Source organism: Myodes glareolus, chromosome 6 (genome assembly GCF_982192425.1).
Source record: "Myodes glareolus chromosome 6, mMyoGla1.1, whole genome shotgun sequence".
NCBI classification, from domain to species: domain Eukaryota; kingdom Metazoa; phylum Chordata; class Mammalia; order Rodentia; family Cricetidae; genus Myodes; species Myodes glareolus.
The window spans coordinates 116,212,781-116,233,497 of NC_142031.1; the positions used below are offsets into that span (position 1 = coordinate 116,212,781).

Here is a 20,717-nt window from a genome sequence, read left to right on the forward strand (position 1 = left end):
TCTGTTCTGTCACACTTTAGCAACGTGGTTATTAAAGTAAGAGGAAATTAATTACAGTTGTCGCTGTGTGTTCGGGCCACTCGGCTGCTTCCTCTCAATGGAGCGCTCGCGTGTTGCTGTACATACTTCACCGGCGTTACACACTGTGGCTTTTCTTTAAGTCATTCCTAATCTCTCACTGAGGCGATCAAAATGAGGAGGAAATTGGGAAGCGGGGATTTTAATTGTAGGTTTAAAAAAAAAGGAAGGATAAATTTAAGGAACAAGGCCTAGGCCAGCATCAGTGTAGAACATGCACACACGTGCAGACACACACAGACACACAAGTGCACACCTACATGCTCACACTGATACACATGTCTGCACGTGCATATCCTTGCTCTACATTTATAAGAACAGTGATGCTCACTTCTTCCTCTTTTCTCCCCAGTCTTGGTGAGGCTTCCGTTTCCTTGGTTTGTTGGTTTCATGGGCACATGGGCATGTGGGGTTTGTATGTGTGTACAGATGTTTGCATGCATGTAAACTCACTGAGCTAGGAAGTGCATCCTGAGGTATTCTTTACTCTATAATGAAGTACAGAGTCAAAGAGCTCTGCTGGCGGAAGCCGTATTGGAGCTGCTTGGATACAAAGCCACCGTGGCCCCTACAATTCTGCACCTCCATTTAGTCACGGACTATGAATATGAAGTACATGTAATTCCCACTTAGTGGGATCCCTTTAAGGAATTAGTGAGTTGCTACATGCAAAAAAGATCAGAATAGGGAGCGGCACACAGGACACACAAGAGCACATAGCGTAACAGGGTCAGTCCATGACATTATTATCACCGTTTCTATGACCACAAGAAAAAGAGCCAGAGCCAGAATCTTACAGAAGAGTTTGGAGCAGATATTGAGGACACTGTGGAGGGGCCACAAGATGAGAGAGAGAAGGGAATTCTGGGTAGGAAATGAAGGTGCAAAGATGTGAAACACACAACCCTTTCTGGAAGAGAGAGCCATGTGGCCCCAGATCAGGGCTGGGAATGTCTCATCTCACATTTAGGTGTAGATGCTATCTGTAAGCTATGGAAACAACCAGAGCCCTAATCAATAGGGGGCCAAGGTTGCAACTCCATGAGAAAGACAGCAGGTGAGAGGATGTGACCATGGAAACGGGAGACTTTCAGCAGATACAAGAGAGAAGATGTACAGAACCAGCATGAGGGAGAAAGAGAGTGAGTATCAGCTGCCTTTGTTCAAGCATGCTCCACCTTCAGTGTGGGCTGCATGCAACCATGGGAAAGTGTGGGTGTGGCTCCACACAGCATCAGAAACTCAAAACACTGGGATCTTCTTTTTCAAATATAACTTTTTCAAATTGTAACTTTGTGTGGCTTGTGAATGGAGACTTGTGGCTGTCAGTGTCATGTCATAATGTCAGAAGGGTCATACCTAGGTGATGTGACTTGCTCTTGAGTTTGGGGTTTAGTTTTTCAGAGACTGCATCTTGTGTATCTCAGGCTGGCCTTAGGGATGACCTTGAAGTCCTGACTCTCCTGCCTCCATCTCCAGAGTGTGAGGATTACAACCTTCTACCACCATGTTGCGCTTACGTGGTGTTGGGAGCAGAACCCATGTGTGCTGGGAAAGCACTCTGCTAGTCCAAAGTCCAATGATTTGCTTATTCTATTCCCTTTGAGGCTGAAAGAAAAAGCACATGATTTAGGATCTTAAGTCATTTCTGCCAATGCAAAGGATTCTGGGGGCCAAGGCGTCACCTTCCCTGCAACCAAATGTGTCCCTGCTACTTCCACTGGGACACTCATCAGTTAGCCCAGACAGGGTCCCAGTGACACACTGAGGTGAGTGTAATGGTTTAGATAAAATGGCACAGTTCTCCCCCAAGGGGTGGCGGGTGGCCTGTCCCAGGTGGGGGGGCCACTGCAGGTGGTTTAGGGCAGCTGCGGTAGAAGACCACAGACGGCTGGCTGCGAGGGGCAGCTGGTCTCACCACCCGAGGCCGCTGTGGGTCCCAGGCGGGTGGAAGGCAGTGGGTGAGAGGCCTCGCAGAGAAAGTGGGTATAGTTTATTTAGTGGGTTATGGAAGGTTAGGGGAAAGGGGAGAGAGACAGGAGAGCAGGGGAGGGAAGGGGCAGCAGCCACCTCTTCCGGAAAGAAAAGGGGTGGGGGGAGAGAGAGACAGAGAGAGAGAGACAGAGAGAGAGAGAGAGAGAGAGAGAGAGAGAGAGAGAGAGAGAGAGAGATCAGAAGTTACCTCTTCAGGAGAGAGATAGAAAGAGAGCCCAGCCTGGAGGAGGCGGGGATATTAGGTTGGGAGAGGGCGGGGCTTGTCTCTTAAAGGGACAGTGTACCCAGATGACAGACAGACCAGGTCAGCAGATCATAAGGAGGAAGATGGGCAGAAACTTCAGAAATGATGTCCATGGAGGTCCCTGAGACTGGAGCATAGGACTTGACCAGCTTCTGTGGGCCTGCCTTCTCTCAGTTTCTGAAGCCACCTGTCCTGAGTTAAGGATTGAGCAGATCTGAGCATAAAGAACTCACCGGGCACCCACACTGGATGTGCAGCCTGAGCATCTCGCCTGTCGTAACTGGTTCACCCAAATGAGCACTGTCCTTTCAGGAAACTGAGCTCACATTCCCACAAGGCGGGAAGGTTTTCGAAGTCTGCTAAACCCATCATCCTGCCCCAGGCTCAGGAGGAATGCACAGCCCTTTCCCTTTGAGCATGCTTGATGATTGGCAGGGTTACCTGTGCATCCTGCCACAACCCTGTTGTTACCAAAGGCAGACAGGATCTTGCATGGCATCTGGGCATGTGACAGGAAGTTGTGAGGCTGGTGAAGAGCCTCACCGTGGTCACTAAGGTAACTCGGCCATGAGCATCATTTCCTGGGGAATACACACCCTCAATGCATCAGCTGCTCCTTAGTTTAAGCAGACACTGTCCATGGGCGATGTGCTATGGGGTTCCTGCACATTCTTCCACGGGAAGTTCAACGTTTATAAATTGAAGCAGGCTTTGTGGGCACACACCTTTAATCCTGTTACTTGGGAGGTTGTAAATTTAAGACCAGTCTGGGCTGCAGGGAGACCCCATCTTCAGGATAATGATGATGATGATGACAATTATGATAATGTACTAGGTTGCTAAGTTCCATAATGGCTGATGACATAAGACATAAATATATCATTTGAAATCCAATTAAAACAAAATTGTTTAGCTTGAAAATCACCAGTGAACTAGAACCATAATGTGACAGGCCCAATACAAGCTATGACTGTCCAACAGTCAGGTTGGTCCCAGGACCTTTGACTAGGGTTTTAGGGGCTAGCAGCCCTGGTCCAGATTCCAGTCCTGGTATGTTAGAGGACAAATAAAACAGTGTGTGTGCACTGAACCACTTACCTTGTAGGTTTGCCTCATTTCACAAAACTAAAAACTAAGTTCCTGCCGTCAGAATTCTGTATAACCCCTAAATATGTCACTGGGGGTGGGCCAGATGGTGCGCACCTGAAATCCCGGCATGTCAGAGTTGGAGGCAGAAAGATCAATAGTCCAAAGTCATCCTCAGCTCATAGTGAGTTCAAGGACAGCCTGGGCTACATAAAACCCTTTCTCAGTAACAATGAATTAAATGTAAGTGTAAAAATGTTCCCTGGGGTCATGTGATGATGCCGTGGTTTAAATGCAGGTGACCCATGGGTCTGGAAGCTTTTGTAGACCAGATGCCTGGAGGAAGGGGTGGGATACAGGCATCTGCCAAGGCCCCTCCCTCGCCTGGAGGAAGGGGAAGAGATTGGGATGCAGACATCTGCCAGGACCCCTCCCTTTTTAAGAAAATGATTATTATTGTTTCAACCATTTCTCTTCCTCCAATGCCTGTCATGTGCCCAAGACTCACACATAATTTCTGCTGCCAGTAGCCACATGCGATGAGAATGGTCAGCTTGGTGCAGCCTCTCCGTCATTCACGAGTGTGTAAAAACAGCCTCGCCACCGCCGCAGCCCTCGCTGAACGGTGCCTTTCAGACTCTGCCTGCAAAACAGAATCACTTTCAAGTTCCCTGCACAGAAAATTGGATTGAAGCAAAACTAAACGCCGTGGGGCACAGGCAGAAGGGACTGGGTAGGGGGGTAGGGTGGGACTAAATCCCAGGTTTGATGTCACCGATAACAAGGCTTCAAAATCAGACAGCAACAAAACCCTGCTGTAGTGTTGACTGGGAAATCCTGACTTAGGAACAAATATTTTAATTATCTGCTGTCGTTCGGGTAGCCTGCTCGCTCCCCGTTTGTTAGGATGATCATATCACCTGGGTGTATACACTTTCTGCTCCAGCCATACATGATTCATGAGCTGGTAAATAAAGAGATCTGGAGTCTGGGCGCAGCAGGGCCCTTGCCAATTATCTCCACCGTCCAGAACCTGCCTCCCTCGCCTGCATGCAGCTGATCTTTGAAAGCATTCAGCAGCACGCGTGGGGCCGCCTGGGGTGTGAGAGTCTCTATTGTTTACATCCTTGGAGGCTGGCAGCGGTGGGAGCTATGTGTCAGAGTGTCTTCCCAGGGTGCAGGCAGGAGTGAGTGAGGGGGATGAATACTGTCTCTATGGGTGTATTTAATCTGATAGCTTTCCCCTACAGTCCTGTGTCTTTAGTCCCTTCAGTTTTCATTTGTGGTTGTCGCCTCTCCATCCTGCCAGACAGGTGCAAACTCACACTCTGGGCCAAATGGGACTGGAGGGCAGTCATGGAACTCTGAATTTTACTTTAAAGGGAATCCAAATATGTGACCCTCTCTCTGTCCACCAGCTACTGTGATCTACCTTAGTGTGGTGGTCATGCATCCATCTGTACACCATGATCTACAATAGTGTGGTGGTCATACATCCATCTGTACACCATGATCTACCATAGTGTGGTGGTCATACATCCATCTGTACACTGTGATCTACCATAGTGCGGTGGTCATACATCCATTTGCGTATTTTCCCCTCCCAGGAGCAATACCAACTTGGAAGTCAGACATTTAGCTTTCACTAAAATAAGTCCTGTCCCTCACTTAAGATTTTGAAAGGTCATTTTTTTATATATATTTTTCTCTTCATAAACAATGCTTAGCAAATACAGTTCATCTCCTGACACTGGTGACAAACAGTACTTATGTTTGTTTGAGCATTTATGTTCTTCATTTTTTGAAGCTTTATTTTTATTTTATGTGTGTAAATAAAAATTTGTTTTATTTTGTTTTACATGTTCTGCCCTTGAATGTGGATGTGCATGCAGTACCCTCAGAGGCCAGAAGAGGGAGTCAGACCCCCTGAAACTGGAGTTATAGATGGCTGTAAACCACTCTGTGGGTGCTAGGAATTGAACCAGGGTCCTCTGGAAAAGCAACCAGTGCTGTTAACCATCTCTCCTGCTCCAAGGTGCACTGGCCATAAGGCAGGCTGATATTGAAGACTTCGGAAGTGTTGGAGCTGAAAGAATCATAGACATATGCTCTTTCCTGTGCATGTGTGTTCATTGGCAGAGGAACTTGTAATGAAATACAGTTGTATGTTTTCACACATCCTCAGACTGGATGAGAATATATACATACATAATATTTTTATACATTATATATATGGCAGCAGAAGGATGGGCTAAGGAAGAGCAGAGTGCAGCCCTGCTTCCCCCCACTTGCTTCCAACTTCCACTGAGAAGATGGAGCCTTCAGCTGAGAATTGAGCCTCCTTTTTTCTTCTTTACTTTTCTGTGTGTATGTATGTGTGAAGGAGGTGTGTGTGTGTGTGTGTGTGTGTGTGTGTGTGTGTGTTGGAGTGTGAATGGTGTATGTGAATGATGTGTATATATGTATGTATGTGTGGAGGTGTGAATGGGGTGTGTGTGTATGAATGGTGTGTATGTATGTATGTATTGTAGTGGTATAAATGGGGTGTGTGTGTATGAATGGTATGTATGTGTGTGTGTGTATGTGTTAGTGTATATGCACTACGTGTCATATGTATAGAGGCCCACTTTTGACATCAAAGATCCTCCTCCATTCACCGTATATATTAAACAAGGTCTCTCACTTGAACCAGAGACTGCTGATTCAACTCATTTAGCCAGTCAGCTTACTCCAGGGACCTCCTGTCTCGGCCTGCTGAGTGCTGGGCCTACAGGTGGGCTACCATCGCTGCCCTGGCATCGACAAGGATGTCAGAGAGCGCTTCAGCTACTGAGTCATGTCTCCCTGCAGACTCCAAGCCCACTTCTCCACTCCCATTATGTGTCCCCATTGCTGTCGCCAGTTTGTATCTCAGAGGCCATGAACTGTTAGTGCTGGGCCAGATAAACCTCCAACACTCCTGCTATTTGTGATGGTGTGAACACACCAGGGGGACATGCTGCTCAGGAAAATGAGCCAGACACAGAAAGATGTGTACGCTTTCTGAGATGCACAGGAGGGAATAGAAGGTTGGTGACCCAGAGCTTTGGGAGGGAGGCAGGAAATGCTTGTCAAAGGATACAAAATTTCCCGTAGACAGACCAGAGAAATCAACTCAAGTGGCCTGTCATCCCACCATGACTGTGGCTAATAGAAACATATCGTACCTCTGGAAACCAAGAGAAAAAATGTGCCTTCTGTAGCTTTACATAGCACACCTCAAGGTCCCGTGCCTCGTACAGTCTTCTGTGTGCTCTTGGTCCCATTTTAATTGTCCAGTTGCTAATTTGAGGCCACCTTGGAAGTCAGTGCCTTGTCTCATGGCTATAGGCATTTCTCTTGTGTTCTTCATGAGCGCTGCCAGCACAGGGGATAGCAAACACGCTGGCTGAGCTGCAACTTTCAGAAGTGAAGCTATTTCCACTCCACCCAGACAGAAATATGCGTACAGAGCGCCCCCACCCCACCCCACCCCACCCCACCCCCACACAGTTCTATGCCACTCCCACTCCCTAGCCAGAAGGGCAGTGGGCAGTGCACATGCATTGGTTAATGAATGGCCTGCTAAGTGCTAACCTGGCCACAACACAGCAAGGTAGAAACTTTCAATTAGGCTGATGAAGAGTCTCTTGAGATCAATCTCTGTGTCCTGTTTTTAGTAATTTAGGTTACTGTGGCTCTGTACCTCAATTCTCAATAGCTGCCAGCAGTCACTGTCTTCATTCCGAGGTCTGAGAGCCATGTTACAGTTGGACCATTGCCAGCATGGCGTTAACGTAGCAAACATCTTAGACTGGTTGCTACACGTCAAACTGTACTACACGTTTGACTGTACTACAAAGTGGACTACACGTCAAACTGTACTAAAGAAGACACTGATCAAGTGTAAAGGCCACCCAAAGGACCCTTCTGTCCCCAGCCCATGCAGAGTCCTGACCCATGTTCATCACTTTCTATTGCTGTCACGAAACTGGAGGGAACAACTCTGGGGAGGAAGGGCTCATTGTGAGCTGTGGTTTCAGCCCGTGGTTCCTTGGTTTCATTGTTTCTGGGTCGTGCTCTGGGCTCAGTGGGTGTGTGTGGTGGACCAGATTGGCTCACCTTATGGAAGATAAGAGAACGGGAGGGAGGGGAAGAGAGGGCAAGAGAGAGGAAGAGAGGAGCCCAAGTCTGACGCTCTAGTAAGATTTCGTGATGTTTATAGGCGTACATACAAGTATTTTTGTGTTATTTTTGTCTGTGCTTTTAAAATATTGGGGCTTCAGAGAGGCTCAGTGGTTAAGAGCACTGGCTGCTCTTCCAGAGGACCTGAGCTTGACTGCCGGAACCCACACCAGGCAATGTAACTCTGATGCCTCTGGCTTTCCAGGCACTTGTATTCATGTGCGCATAACAGCATACAGACACATAGCTACTCATAAGTAACAATAATAAAAATAAAGCTGGGCTTGGTGACACACGCCTTTAATACCAGCACTTCGGAGACAAAAACAGGAGGACCTCTGTGAATGTGAGGCCCTCTTGTCTACGTAGTAAGTTCCAAAGTAGCCAGGACTACCTAGAGAAATCCTGTATCAGTAATAATAATAATAATAATAATAATGGCCAAAGAGATGGGTCCACAGTTGAGAGCATTTGCTGCTCTTCCAGAGGACCCAGGTTTGATTCCCAGAACCCACTTGAAGGCTCACAATTGTCTGTAAGTCCAGTTTAAGAGGACCCAACATCCTCTTCTGGGCCCTGCAGACATTGTAGGCACTTGGTGCAAAGGTATTACATGCAAGCAAAACACCCATACATACACAGAAAAAAATTAACTTAAAAATACACATAAAATCAGACAAGTTTGGTGAAGCACACCTTTAATCCCAGCACTCAGGAGTCATAAGCAGGAGGACCTTTGTCATTTCAAGACCAGTCTGGTCTACAAAGTTAGTTCCAGGAAAACCAGAATTATATAGTGATACCTAGCCAAAAATATATATAAAATAATAAATATTTTAAAATATTTTCATATTTCATAACGTAGTTAACAAAGAAGATATAAAGCTTTCTAGTTCTAGCTCTGTCATGGAGTTTCGTGTTTGGTGGTGGATAATTACATAAAATACTCATTCAATAGTGAAAATGTAAAATCCAATGTGAAGTTTCACAGCTCCGTGTCAAATGGCTGCGCTAATGGTATAGAAGTTCATTGAGCTGTGCAGACTTTGAATCTGGTTAATTTTGCATGTGATTTTTTTTTTATTTTCAAAAACGCTCCTATGTAAATGTGAGTACATAGCCACAGGTGCACACTAGGATATTCTAGAAGGGTTTGGGCTCTCTTTGGAGGAAGGGATAAGTGGGTCCTTTGCTGTCACTTAGTCTTTCTCTTTACTCTTTGAATTTTGTTTGAAGACATGTATTTAAGTGCTGTATTAGAAACTGAAACCCCCTCCAAGCTGTGCCTTCCTCCCTGCACGAATGCGACAAAAGACGTGAAGCTCGCTCTGCCGCTGTGTTCTTGTCTAAGCTGTTTGAAGTGTCTTTGTGGCAGGGCTGTGAAGATTGGACTGGAAATTATTCATAGGAGAGTTACCAGGATGCCTTTTACATAGTAGGCACTGAATAAGTAATCATTGTTTACATTATTAATAAGAACGTGGGGTATAGTCTGTTTGCAGATTTTCTCACCTCGGTTTGTGCGCGGCCAACAGCTCGGTGTCTCTCAGTGACCACTTTGCTCGCTGCCCAGGCTCTCAGGGGAAGGGATGGCAGAACAGGGTACCCAGTGTGCCTCCATATTTTACCCCCACAGTCAGTGCTCACCTGCCCGCTGGAGTGCGCAGACAGATGCTGCATGGCTTCTCTCCTCTAGGAAGAAAATGCCAGAGTCAGCGAATAAAAGTACTGGCTGCCTAGCCACGTGTGAGTTTTAGGCAAACAACAATTGGTTTTTGTCAGTATACCCTAAGTACCACAGGGATCTATTTATAGTGAAAAGACTGTCAGTGCGTCTCAGAAATTCACAGGTAACCAAGCAGCCTGCTTTTTTTTTTTTTTTTTCCTGACCAGCCTGTGTCTGGATGGATAAGCAAGGGGCATGGCATGGGGGAGGGGCCAAGAACTGTAAAACAGTCACTGTAGGGGTCAATGTGGAGGTTCCAAGGCTGAATGATTGGCTGTGCCACGCCTACAAAAAGGAATCTAAGTCAGAATATTCCAACGCCACTTGTATTTGTCGCGGCTCTGTTCACAGTGGTCGAGTCAGGGCCTCAGCCAATGGGCCCACCCACTGGTGATGGTTGAGGAGAACGTAACATTTACATGGAGTTCAGCCATGTAAATGTTACGCCATGAAGAAGAATGGGGATCCATCGTTCGTACAAAAATAGGTAGACCTGAGATCATTATGTTAAGTGCTATAAGCCAGGATCAGAAAGACAAACAATGCACATTTTCTCTCATATGCAAAAATCTAGGTTTTATTTCTCTTTTACTTATTCTTCAACAATTTTAAATTTGTATCCAACATGTCTCATATCAATATTCATCCCATCCCCAGTTCCCCCTCCCACTTCTCTAAGATGTCCCCTAACACACCCCTCCCACCTCCTGCATTGTTTTAATCTAATTATGTGCATGTGTGTGTCTGTATGGGGGTTTGCACATGTGAGTACAGGTTCCGCAGAGCCCAGAGGCATCAGAAGCTAGATGCCACTCTTGGAGCTAGAGTGGCAAGCCATTATGAGCTGCCCATCATGGCTACTAGGAATCAAACTCAGGCCCTTGGCAGGAGCGGTATACACTCTTACTACTGAGCCATCTCTCCAGCCCCATTCTAGACTTTTTTTTAAGACAAGAAAGTAGAAAGAAGACTATAATGGAAGAGAAAGGGAGCCTGAGAAGAAAGCAGTGAGAAAGGACCACTGAGGAAAATATGATGATGTATGCAAGTGTAGGAGGTTATGCTGAAAGCCACTATTTTGTATAAGGAATATGTGCTTCTGGATCATCACTGTGTGCACTGAGTGATGTCCGAGTCGGCTCCAGGGCAGTCAGTCTCTGCTCTATTGTGACCTCAGTCTGTGACTCCAGCCCAGCGGCACACTCCAGCATACTCTGACTGAGCCTTCCTCACTCTGCCTATCAACACAGAGCATCCTTCTCAGGCCTGAACTGGGCAGTCCACTCTCCAGATCTTGCATGAGGTTTATAAGGCCATGCTGGGACCCATAGCGGATCCCTGGCCCTCAGCTTAGCCATTTGTCACATGAACCCTAGGAGTATGCAGGAAGTTCTGACAGTGACCCTGTGGATGCAAAGCCCACGTTGCTCTTCCTAAATATGTGTTCTGTAATATTGCTGTCACATACGTAAACACACACACACACACACACACACACACACCAGAGTTCCCAGCCAAGTGCAGGCGGACGCCTCAAGCTTGCTCTTTCTCCTTTTGTCACACTCAGTCCCTACCCCAGCCCGAAAGGTGGAATCTCCTTTACAATCCATCTCGCACCTTCTGCATCACTCTGAGGATGTGTCCCAACGCTGGAAACAAACACTTGCCCTTCATGGAGCTGTGTCCTAATGCTGCAGATAAGGGACAAGAGCCAGCACAACCATAATGTCCAAGGCCTACATCACAGTCTGTGCCATGGTACCCTGTGAGAGAAGGCGAGTGGGTGGCCAGCCCTGTGGTCATGGGTGGGTACTCTTTCAGACTAAGTAGTGAAAGGCTTCCCAACAGAGAAGGAAAAGACCAGTCATGCTGATATCAGGGGCCAGAAAGAGCAATGACCCCCTGAGGGCAGCTCAGCCTCCCTCAGACCCTACAGCTGGCACAGCCGGCAGACCCAAGTGTGCAAAGAGCAACAGAGGGAATGTGGCGGGCCCGGAGTCTTTCTGAGAGGCCATTGGCAATGACACTGGGACTTGTTTCCTCTGCATATACTGGATTTTTGGGATCCAGTCTGTTTGGATGCTCGCCTTCCTGAACCTGGAGGGAGCGGGGAGGAACTTGGACTGCCCACAGGGTGGGAAACCCTGACTGCTCTTGGGGATGGAGGGGGAGGGGGAAGGGGAGTGGGGGGAGTGAGAGGGTGTTGGGAGGAGGGGCGGAGATGGAAACTTTTATAATTTAATAAACTTTGAAAAAAAAGAGCAACAGAGGCAAGAGGATGTTGGGAAAGGACCCAGCCTAGCAGCTAAATCACCAAACAAAAGCATTTCAGAAGGCCTTCTTCTTGGTCCTGCTATGGATGATGGCAACAATGAACCTGCGGATGACCAAGCAGGTGCTGTTGTCTTGAGAGCATCCTCCTAACTCCCAAGGCTGGAACAACCTAAAGATGGGAAGCTTCCCATTGAAAGGGCTCACTGAACAGATTCACACATTCACAATCCATTCCACGCATGTTTGCAAAAGCATCACAGGAGGTCAGAGACTGGAGACTATGGTGGCTTCTTTCCAGTGGTCTGGTGATTGTTTGTTTTGGTTTTGGTTTTGGTTTTGGATTTTTGGATTTTTTTTTTCAAGCTTGAGGCTTGAGTAGTGAAGACTAAGTCCAGGAAAGCATCATGGAATTGGCTCAGTAGTGAAAATGGGGTTATGGGGCTTTAATTCAAATGTGATACTCATGCCATGCGGTGGTCTGGAAAGCTGTACAGGAGTGACCGGTGGCGTCTGTCAGAATCAGACACCTGCCTGTCTTGTTCAAAGAGTTGAAGAAGTACACAGAAAAGGCGAAGTAACCAAGGGCTTCCTTCAGAAGCTAATAAGCAGAGTCCAGACTAGATACCCTTCCAGCAGACACCATCATAAGATCAATGATTTTCATTTTCCATGTTGTGTGTTTGCATACTAGCATATGTATGTTTGCATATGAGTGTGGCTGCACATGCACTTGTGTGTGCACCTGCGTGTAGGGGCCTGAGGTTGATGTCAGGAATCATCCATTGTTTCTCCTCTGTATTCGCTGAGGCAGACACTCCCAACCAAACCCAGAGCATACCAGTATTGCTCATCTCGCTAGCCAGCCTGTTCTGGGGTTCTCTGGATCTGCTTGCGGTGGCTGGAATTGGCAGGCGGGATGTCAAGCCGTGTGGGCAGGCCCTTCATGTAGGCTGTGGGGATCCAAACTCAGGTCCTCTCCTCCACCTGTCAAATTAGCCATGATCTGTACCATGACCAGGGATCTGGTAATGAACCTGACTGCAGTGTTAGAGAGCCAGCCTCTTCTGGCTGCATTGTCCTCTAGGCCCACACAGTCTACATGGTATAAGGAAAGCTTATTTCCTCTTTTCTTCTAAACTAATGACCTTGTTTTTTCTTTCTCTTTTTCCTCTCTGCTCTCTGGACCCAGGCCCTGGTGTACCCACTGTGACTGTCCATAACACCACGGATAAGAGAAGTAAGTGCTGTTCCTTCAAAATCTTCCTGAGACTTGGGAGAGTAGGAGTCAAGGTTCACGAGACAATCCAGCCCCACCCCACCCCACCCCAACTTCAGGGCCTGAAGATGAATCAGGCCCTGGAGGTCCAATGTGCCTCTCTATCAGATACGTGACCCAGCTGAGGATCCATGGTGTCCCTGAAAATGCCTAGAATCCACAACAGCCTGTGAGCACTGAGGTTGGGTGGCCATTTCCCCAGACAACTCAGGTCATGGTTGAAATCTTCTGGATGTAGCCAGGACAGGCTGTATTTGAACAGCAGTCAGTGAGGGCTTCATTCTTGCCTCTGCTGAGGCTTCATGGGTACTCAGAGGTTTATCTGCCTGCAGGTCAGATGGTCATGTCCATGACATGGAGGAACTATGGGAAGGAAAGTGGGAGGATGGGAAGAAGGGAGGACAAGGGTGGCCATCAGAGTAAATGGGAACAAATGCCAAGAAGGTATGTGGCACCTTAACCATCTTTCTGCTACGGCCGCTCGGGAGAAGTGGGTTTTTAGAGTGATGAGGCTCACTCCCAGGCCTCTTCTCCAGCCTCACTTGGGGACTTTTCCAAGAGCCTGAGAGATTTGAAGCTCTGGGGTTTCAGTCTGTGTCCCCTGAAAGATTCTGCAACAACTCCTTGGGCATCACCATTTGCCAACAATCTGCACACTCTGATGGACACACAGCAGGGAGGAAACCTGGCTATAGGATTGCCCTACAGCTTCCCACCCAAGTGGCCTCTGTGGTCTTCAGCAGCTTGACAATTAATTCCTCTGTAAGAAATCACTCCTGCTTAAGCCCTGCCTGGTACCTTCACTTCACAATTAGGCTGCTCCAGAGTCCTAGCATCACCTTTCTTAAGAAAGCATGTGCTGGAGCTGGGCATGGGTGGTGCACACCTTTAATCTCAGCACAGGCAGAAGCAAGTGAAACTCAGTGAGTTCAAGGCCAGCCTGGTCTATATACTGAGTTCCAGAACAGCCAGAGCTACCTGATAAAGAGATCTTGTCTCAAAAGAAAAAAAAAGTAGCCAAATATGGTATTGCACATCTTTAATCCCAGCCCTTGAGAGGCAGAGGCAGGCAAATCTCTAAGTTCGAGGCCAGCCTAGTCTACAGAGCGAATTTCAGAACAGTCAGGGATACATAGAGAAGCCCTGTCTTGAAAAATGAAGAAGAGGAGGAGGAGGAAGGCAGCATGTGCTGTTTGTATTTGCTGACATGTAAGATTTTATAGATGATAACTCCCTGATACACTATGAGCTCATGGATAAATCCATCATACTTTATGGGCTCGTGGATAATCCCCTGATATTCTATGTGTTCAGCCCACACATGGTAACACAGGGCTTCTCTATGAGACCCAGTTCCCACATTCTTGGATGTTCCTGGAAATGAAACCCCCATAATCTTCACTCTCCAGGACTCCAGGCAGGAAAGAGTGTGGACAGAGCGTGTGGGGTGTCCCTGTGTGGAAGCCCAGAGCCCGCCTATGTCGGCTATGTTGTCCGACTCCCTGCCAGTCGGTGCTCCTGGCACACAGTAGCTCACAACCATCTGTAACTCCATTTTCCTCTTCCGGCCTTCATGGGCACTGCACACATGTAGTGCACAGACATACATGCAGGCAAAACACATTCACAGAAAATAAAAATAAATAAATCTTGCTTTTAAGAAAATGTTTAAACCAACCTGAGCTACCGTACAAGACCAGCCAAAAGATTAAAATTCAAAACAAGCCCCTCACAGCATTTGCCATGGTTTCCTCCTCCCTCCCTCAGGTAGGGTCTGCTCCGTGTCACTGAGGAGGGGGATTGAGGCCCAGTTCGCAGAGTCCTGCCAGCTACGACATCTTTCCCCCTAGAATCAGGTTGTTCAGGAGCAAACAGCTTCAATGGGAGAAAAAGAGAAAGGCATGTTTAAAGAGAGAGAGAGCAAGCAGTCAGGGAGAGGGAGAGGCAGCAGTGTGAAGGCCACAGCAATGTTTAGTGAGCACCCATGGCTCAGCGATGAAAAGTTTACATGTCTGACTTGAGTCTGTGGGGTGTGTCTGTCTCAGGCACACAAAACTCAAATAACTTACAAAGGATTGTCTGAGCAGGAGCCCAAAGCCCTGGCCCCTCAGTGCGAGTCTGCTGCCTTCTGCAGCTCCTGGGAGCAGCCACCCTGACAGGAGCTGGCCAGGTCCACCTGGAAGGGAAAGTCCTGGTCAAATGTCAGAGCCAGCAGTGTGTCCAGCCTCCAGGTGTCTGTGGAAGTCATGACTCTCCCAGTGTGCAGAACTTGTAATGGGATTGCTAGCCCGCTACAACACACCACAGCCCAGCATAACACCCCTTCAAATGGCAGCCTTGAATGTAATGCTTGGGGCTTGTCTCTTATCTGGCAAATTAGTGGCTTCTAGGTGAAGCCACACATCCCTTTCACCCCTAGGCCCCTGGTCTAGGTGATAGGATCTTGTCCATGCCGTGGTCACAGTCTCTTTGCAGTCTCTGTGCCAGGTGCATGATTGTGGCACATCATGGATGTATGCCTCAAGCAGGCAGCAAAGCGGATGCATCCTGGACAGATGAAACAATAGTCCCTGAGACCCCTGTTTCAATCTCTCTGCGTGCAGTCTGCTGAAGGGAACACTGAATCAGAGGTTCTTCACTTGCTCCTGCTAGAGCAGGGCGTGCAAAGCCTCTGGGCTCTTTCCCTGTTGGGAGCACACCTTTGAGTGTCCCTTGGGCTTCTCTGAGGAAGCTGCAGCCCCGTGCATTCAGAGGGGCAGTGTGCAAGCCACTGATCCTAAGGAAGCTGTAGGATGCCTTGCCTTGAGCAGTCTCTGTTGGTTACAAGCACAGTAAGGAGGTGGGGGCACAGGACGGCTGCGGTTGGATGACAGTGGGGCTTGTCACTCTGTTTTAGTGCAGCCCTGTTAGGAAAGGTGGAATCATGTTACAGAGAGCTTGGCCCTCCCTCCCATCATCATCCGCAGCCTCCCTACCCCTGGGGATACTTGACTTTCCACCCTTTAGGAAATGATATCTCCAAACAGAGCCGGTGGGGTGTTGACAGATGTGACTCTGAATTATTTAAAAGCTGTTTCCTTAAGAATGTCATTATCACGGGCACCAAAGGCTCCTCATGTGTCTGAGGCTTCCAACCACTCAGAGATAGAAAAAAACACCAGCAGAGCCACATCTGTCTGCCACTGGTCCTGGCGGTCACGTAGATGGATGTGTGAGGCAGATGCTGGCTCTGGTCCCCTGTGGGAGAGAGCTGGGACCACGGGGGTTCATGGGCAACTGTACATCCTCTGGGTTAAAATGAGTGCCCTGGTGACATCACATGGGCTGTATCCGTAGGCACCCACACCCTGCCCACCTCTGGTATCATTTTCAGGTCCATAGCAAGTTGAGGCCAGCCTGGGGTACATGGAACCCTGTACCATTGCTAAACAATTAATCAGAGCTACCTTGCCCCTAAAGTTCAGGGACAGGAGGCACATGCTAACCAGGGTCTTGCAGTTTTTCTATAGTCCTTGACCATCAAAACCTTGCTTGCCTCCAGCCCCAACAGAACAGGACAATAGCCTGTAGTGGACCTCCTTTGGCACAGAAGTGACAAGCCAAATGGACACTCATCTGTTGTGGCATCTGTCCCAAGACAGTGCCAGAGACTTCCAGACTGTGACTGCAGGGTGGAATTCTTCCAAGCCTCAGTGGACAGCCTGCCCAACCACAGCCATGGGGAACGTCCCCAGTAATGTAACGTGTGTACAGTGCACGAAGAGAGGCAGGCACCGGTTCTGTGTCCTGGCGCCCAATTTATGCTCAACTCTTACAGCACACAAAGCAAGTTTGTATCTAATAACTACAGATTTCAAATATTTCAGGAGCAGTTTGGTGGGAAGAAAAGAGAAACATCTGCCAGGTGTAATGGTCCACACCTTTCCCAGCCCTGGAGGGACAGAGGCAGGCCAGTCTCTGTGAGTTTAGGGCCAGCCTGGTCTACATAGTGAGTTCCAGGCCAGCCAAGGTTACTTGCCTAGACACACTCCCATTTAAATGTCAGCTGGATCAACAGTACACAAATAATGCATTAGAGAGTCTCATATATGCTTGAGCTGTTATTTGAGAGATTTTCCTGGAGAAAGAGCTGCATAGAGCTGAGGTGCCCCTCGGTGGGAGAGCACTTGCCTGGCGAGCATGCACACAGCCATGGCTTCCCACCTCAGCTCCAAACAGAAAAGAACAAGAAAAGCTGCACCAAGAATGTTTTCATCTGGGCAGAGTCATGGCATGAGTCTATGGAATCTGAATCCCCCGCCCTCACCCCTTCCAACAGTCTTAGACCATTTCTTCTTCAACAGTCGCAAGTTTGCATCCTTCTTTTTAGTCTTTACTGCTGCTAACATTCCCTGCCTCCCCAGACTTCTGTACCAATGTCACACAGGCACGAAGTCACTGGAGCGCTTGTACAGTTGTGGTGTCCATAAAACCATAAGGAACTGTCACATGTCCACACGAAGCAGCTAGACCAAATCACACACCGCTGCCACCCCTGGTGTAGCGGGGTGAGCTACCTCAGTGACACAGCTGTGGTGTATGAATGGCACTTCTTCCACCCCGAACACATCTGTGAGACGGTGTGTACATTCTTCTGCTTCCGTGCTAACCGGGCCCTTTGTGAAGGTGTCCCAACAGCACTGGAGTAGGTGGAAGAGAAGAATTCTAGTAACTCCACCATTTAGTTTAATTTTGTTTCCCGTGTGCTGGTGTTTTTTCTGCATATGGATCTGTGCCTTGGATGCCATGTGCCTTCAGAGGCCAGAAGAGGGCATTGGATCCTCTGAAATTGAGTTACACTTGTGAGTCACTTGTGTGTGCTGAGAATCTGAGTCCTCTGGGAGAGGAGCCAGTGCTCCTAACCTCTGAGCCATCTCTCCATCTCCCTCCACCTTTTTAAAACTCCTTCTGCGTTGTATATACCAAAAAATAGCAACCTATCCACCTCCAAGGATAACAATTAGAAGTGTATTTTTTTCTACCTTAGTCATATCCCTTGGCAGTTTTGCTGATTTCAAAGGGCCATACCCCTCCCGTGTTGCCAAAGAGTCCTTGCCCATCACCAGGAGTTGTCTATGTCAATGCAGACCTAGTGGTCCCAAGTCATCAACGTGAAGTCCACCTGCTGGTGGGAGGTTCAGGAACAGATAAGGTACTCAAAGGTGTGTTTCAGTCATGTATGAGGCCTTGATGGGAAGGACGTGGGAACAAACACATGAGGCAGAGACCGAGGAGTCAATCCACAAAACCTTCTGTTGGCTGTGAAAAGTCTTCTGGACCCTAGAGGCACACACAGCAACCTTCTGGGAAGAGTTAATGGCCAGCTTTGAGGTCCCATTATAGAATCTTGAATAGACAAGCTGGCACATAATAAATGCCAAGTGAAGGAGCATAAGCCAGATGCATGGTACCCATACCCTCAGGTGTCTACAGAGAGAACCAGGGGAGACCCAGAAACCTCACTTCCTGCAAGCACCTCTCAGGGGGTTCTCCCTGAAGCACCAGCAGCTGACCAGTGTGCCAACCACATCACAGCCCTCCATGAACATGGTGCCCCTGAGTGTCAGACATGCACATCAGCCCAGCACAATGTCCAGCACGATGCTGGAGAGACTAGCGATAAGACCACCTACCTGAATCCTGCCTTCAAGATGCTCAGCATCTATCCAGGGACTCAGTGAGAGTCATGGCCGAAGAACAGTCCCTCTGGGTCACAAACTGTCAAACTGACTGTAGCAAGGAAGCCTAGTGGGCTGAGTGAAAAGAGATCCGGTTGAGGGGAGCAAGTTGAAAGGCCTTTATTCTTCTGGGTCTGCTCTTCGAGTTAGCTGAGGAATGTAGCCCAGGGTTGATGGGCAGCCTCTGCCACAAAGAGCAAGGACAGAGAAGAATGATGCATGGGGGAGCGATGAAAAAAAGCCAGTAAAGAGCAGTGGGGGGGGGGGGGGCTGCCTGACCATCAGAAGCCCTGCAGCACAGAGCTGCCAGAGAAGCAGTGTGTACATCTGTCTGTCTACTCAGCCTGGGGAGTCATCTGTCTGTCTACTCGGCCTGGAGAGTCATAGCCTACAGAAAAGAAACCACAAGCCAAGGGCCAGGCAGCCCCTCGTTCCCCTCCAGATCAGTTGCTTGCGGTTTCCATTGCAGTCTGGTCACCAGTTTTCCGATGATGCAGCGTAGGGGTGAGCGCTCCAAGACCCAGGGCCATGTGGGAACAGCCCGCAGGCCACACAACCCCAGGAGTGGCTTCCTGAGCAACCATTTGTCTCTGTGGGCTCACTGTGTCCAGATCTGATAATAGCTAATTCCACCAAATATTAGAGGGGCTCACATTTAATTAAGGAGTGGCCATGTGTGTGCTGCAGCCCGGAGGTCCCTGCTGCCCCGAAGTCAAAGGCAGAGTCCTCCGGGAATGTACCGATCTTTTCTTATTTCTCCTCTGAGCTCCTGCCCTCTTTGAATGCAATTAGGGAAACAAATAAACTAGCTGAACCCAGCTCCCCCGTGAGACCACCAGTTCTCTGCTGATAAACCCGACTGCGTGGGCAATCATTAAACGAGAAATCTAATATTTAACTAAATTTAATAGTCTGTTGCTTTGGTGCTCTTCTGCAGAAGGTAGGATTTCAATAGAGAGGAGGGAGCTATTCAAAGGCAGCCTGAATAGTCAGTGAGTGATTAGAACTTGCTACGCCCCACACAAGGCCAGACCTGCCAGGGCCCAGCGTGGGTGATGGGTATTTGGCTGTGTCCGCATTCGCTCTGGGAAAGCTGAGCCGGGTGGGCAACTGCACACACTGGTGATCTGAGTTTGCACCTCTCCATCCAGAACAGCATGTAAGACTGTAGAGTCACATTAGAATCGGCTCATACAAATCAAACGTAAAGCGAGTTGGGCCAATCTTGAGGGGCTCTGAATTGGTCCTGGTGCTTACCCACTTCCATAAATGAAGTTCCCATAGCGCCCTGGTGGCAGAATCTGAGTGAGATCCATGTACCCATCTTTGCTGGGCCTTTGCTGATTGTACCGATACCCATGTGCTCCCATGTTTGCAACCAACCCTTATTCACCTACTCCAGGTCAATCACACGTTCAGGCAGAGTGGTGGCAATGGAAGCTTCTTCCCAGGTTGTCTTAGAGCTAGGATGAAAGACCATGACCAAAAGCAACTTGGAGAGGAGAGGGTTTATTTCATCATATAGCTCAACTGGGGAACTCAGGGCAGGAACTGAAGCGGTGGCCATGGAGAAGAGCTGCGTACTGGCTTGCTCCTCGTGGCTTGGTCAGTCTATACTCTACAGAACCCAGGACCACCGGCCCAGGGGTGTCACCAGCCATAATGAGCTGGGCCCTCCCACTGCAGTGATCAGTCAAGAGAATGCACTGCAGACTTGCTTGCAGGCCAATACTATGAAGACATTCCCTCTCTCAGCTGAGGCTTCCTAGTCCCACATGACTCTGGATTGTATCAAGTTGCCATAAAACCAGTGTGAGGATTATAAGGAACCTCCATGTGCTGAAGCATTGAGACAGCATCTTAAGGTCTGGGCCCTGATTCTTACACTGACCATGGGTCTGGGGCTATCATTGAATGGTATCCTGGCCCTGATGGAATGAATAGTAACCTCCATACATAATTAGTCTTTTGAGCATTCAAGACTCTACACTCAGTTTACAGAATGCTTGCTTTCATTGTGTTGTTGATGTCATAAATAGGGCAGGAGACAGTTAACTGTCAGCCCTGTGTCCTCAGGCATCCTGAACTCTGGGACCTCGCAGAGCCTTAGGCATCCTG

The 20,717-nt window shown here is 48.4% G+C and overlaps 1 protein-coding gene across 4 annotated transcripts in view; it reads left to right on the forward strand.

Annotated features, from left to right (window-relative positions):
• The window catches only part of Dpp6 (dipeptidyl peptidase like 6), an 868,555-nt gene that overhangs the window by 827,311 nt on the left and 20,527 nt on the right, over positions 1-20,717 (forward strand). For all 4 annotated transcript variants that reach the window (XM_085691109.2, XM_048440198.3, XM_087907530.1 and 1 more), the window contains exon 17: positions 12,796-12,843. In XM_085691109.2, the coding sequence (XP_085547235.2) occupies positions 12,796-12,843 (48 nt within the window). The remainder of the gene's footprint in view (positions 1-12,795; positions 12,844-20,717) is intronic.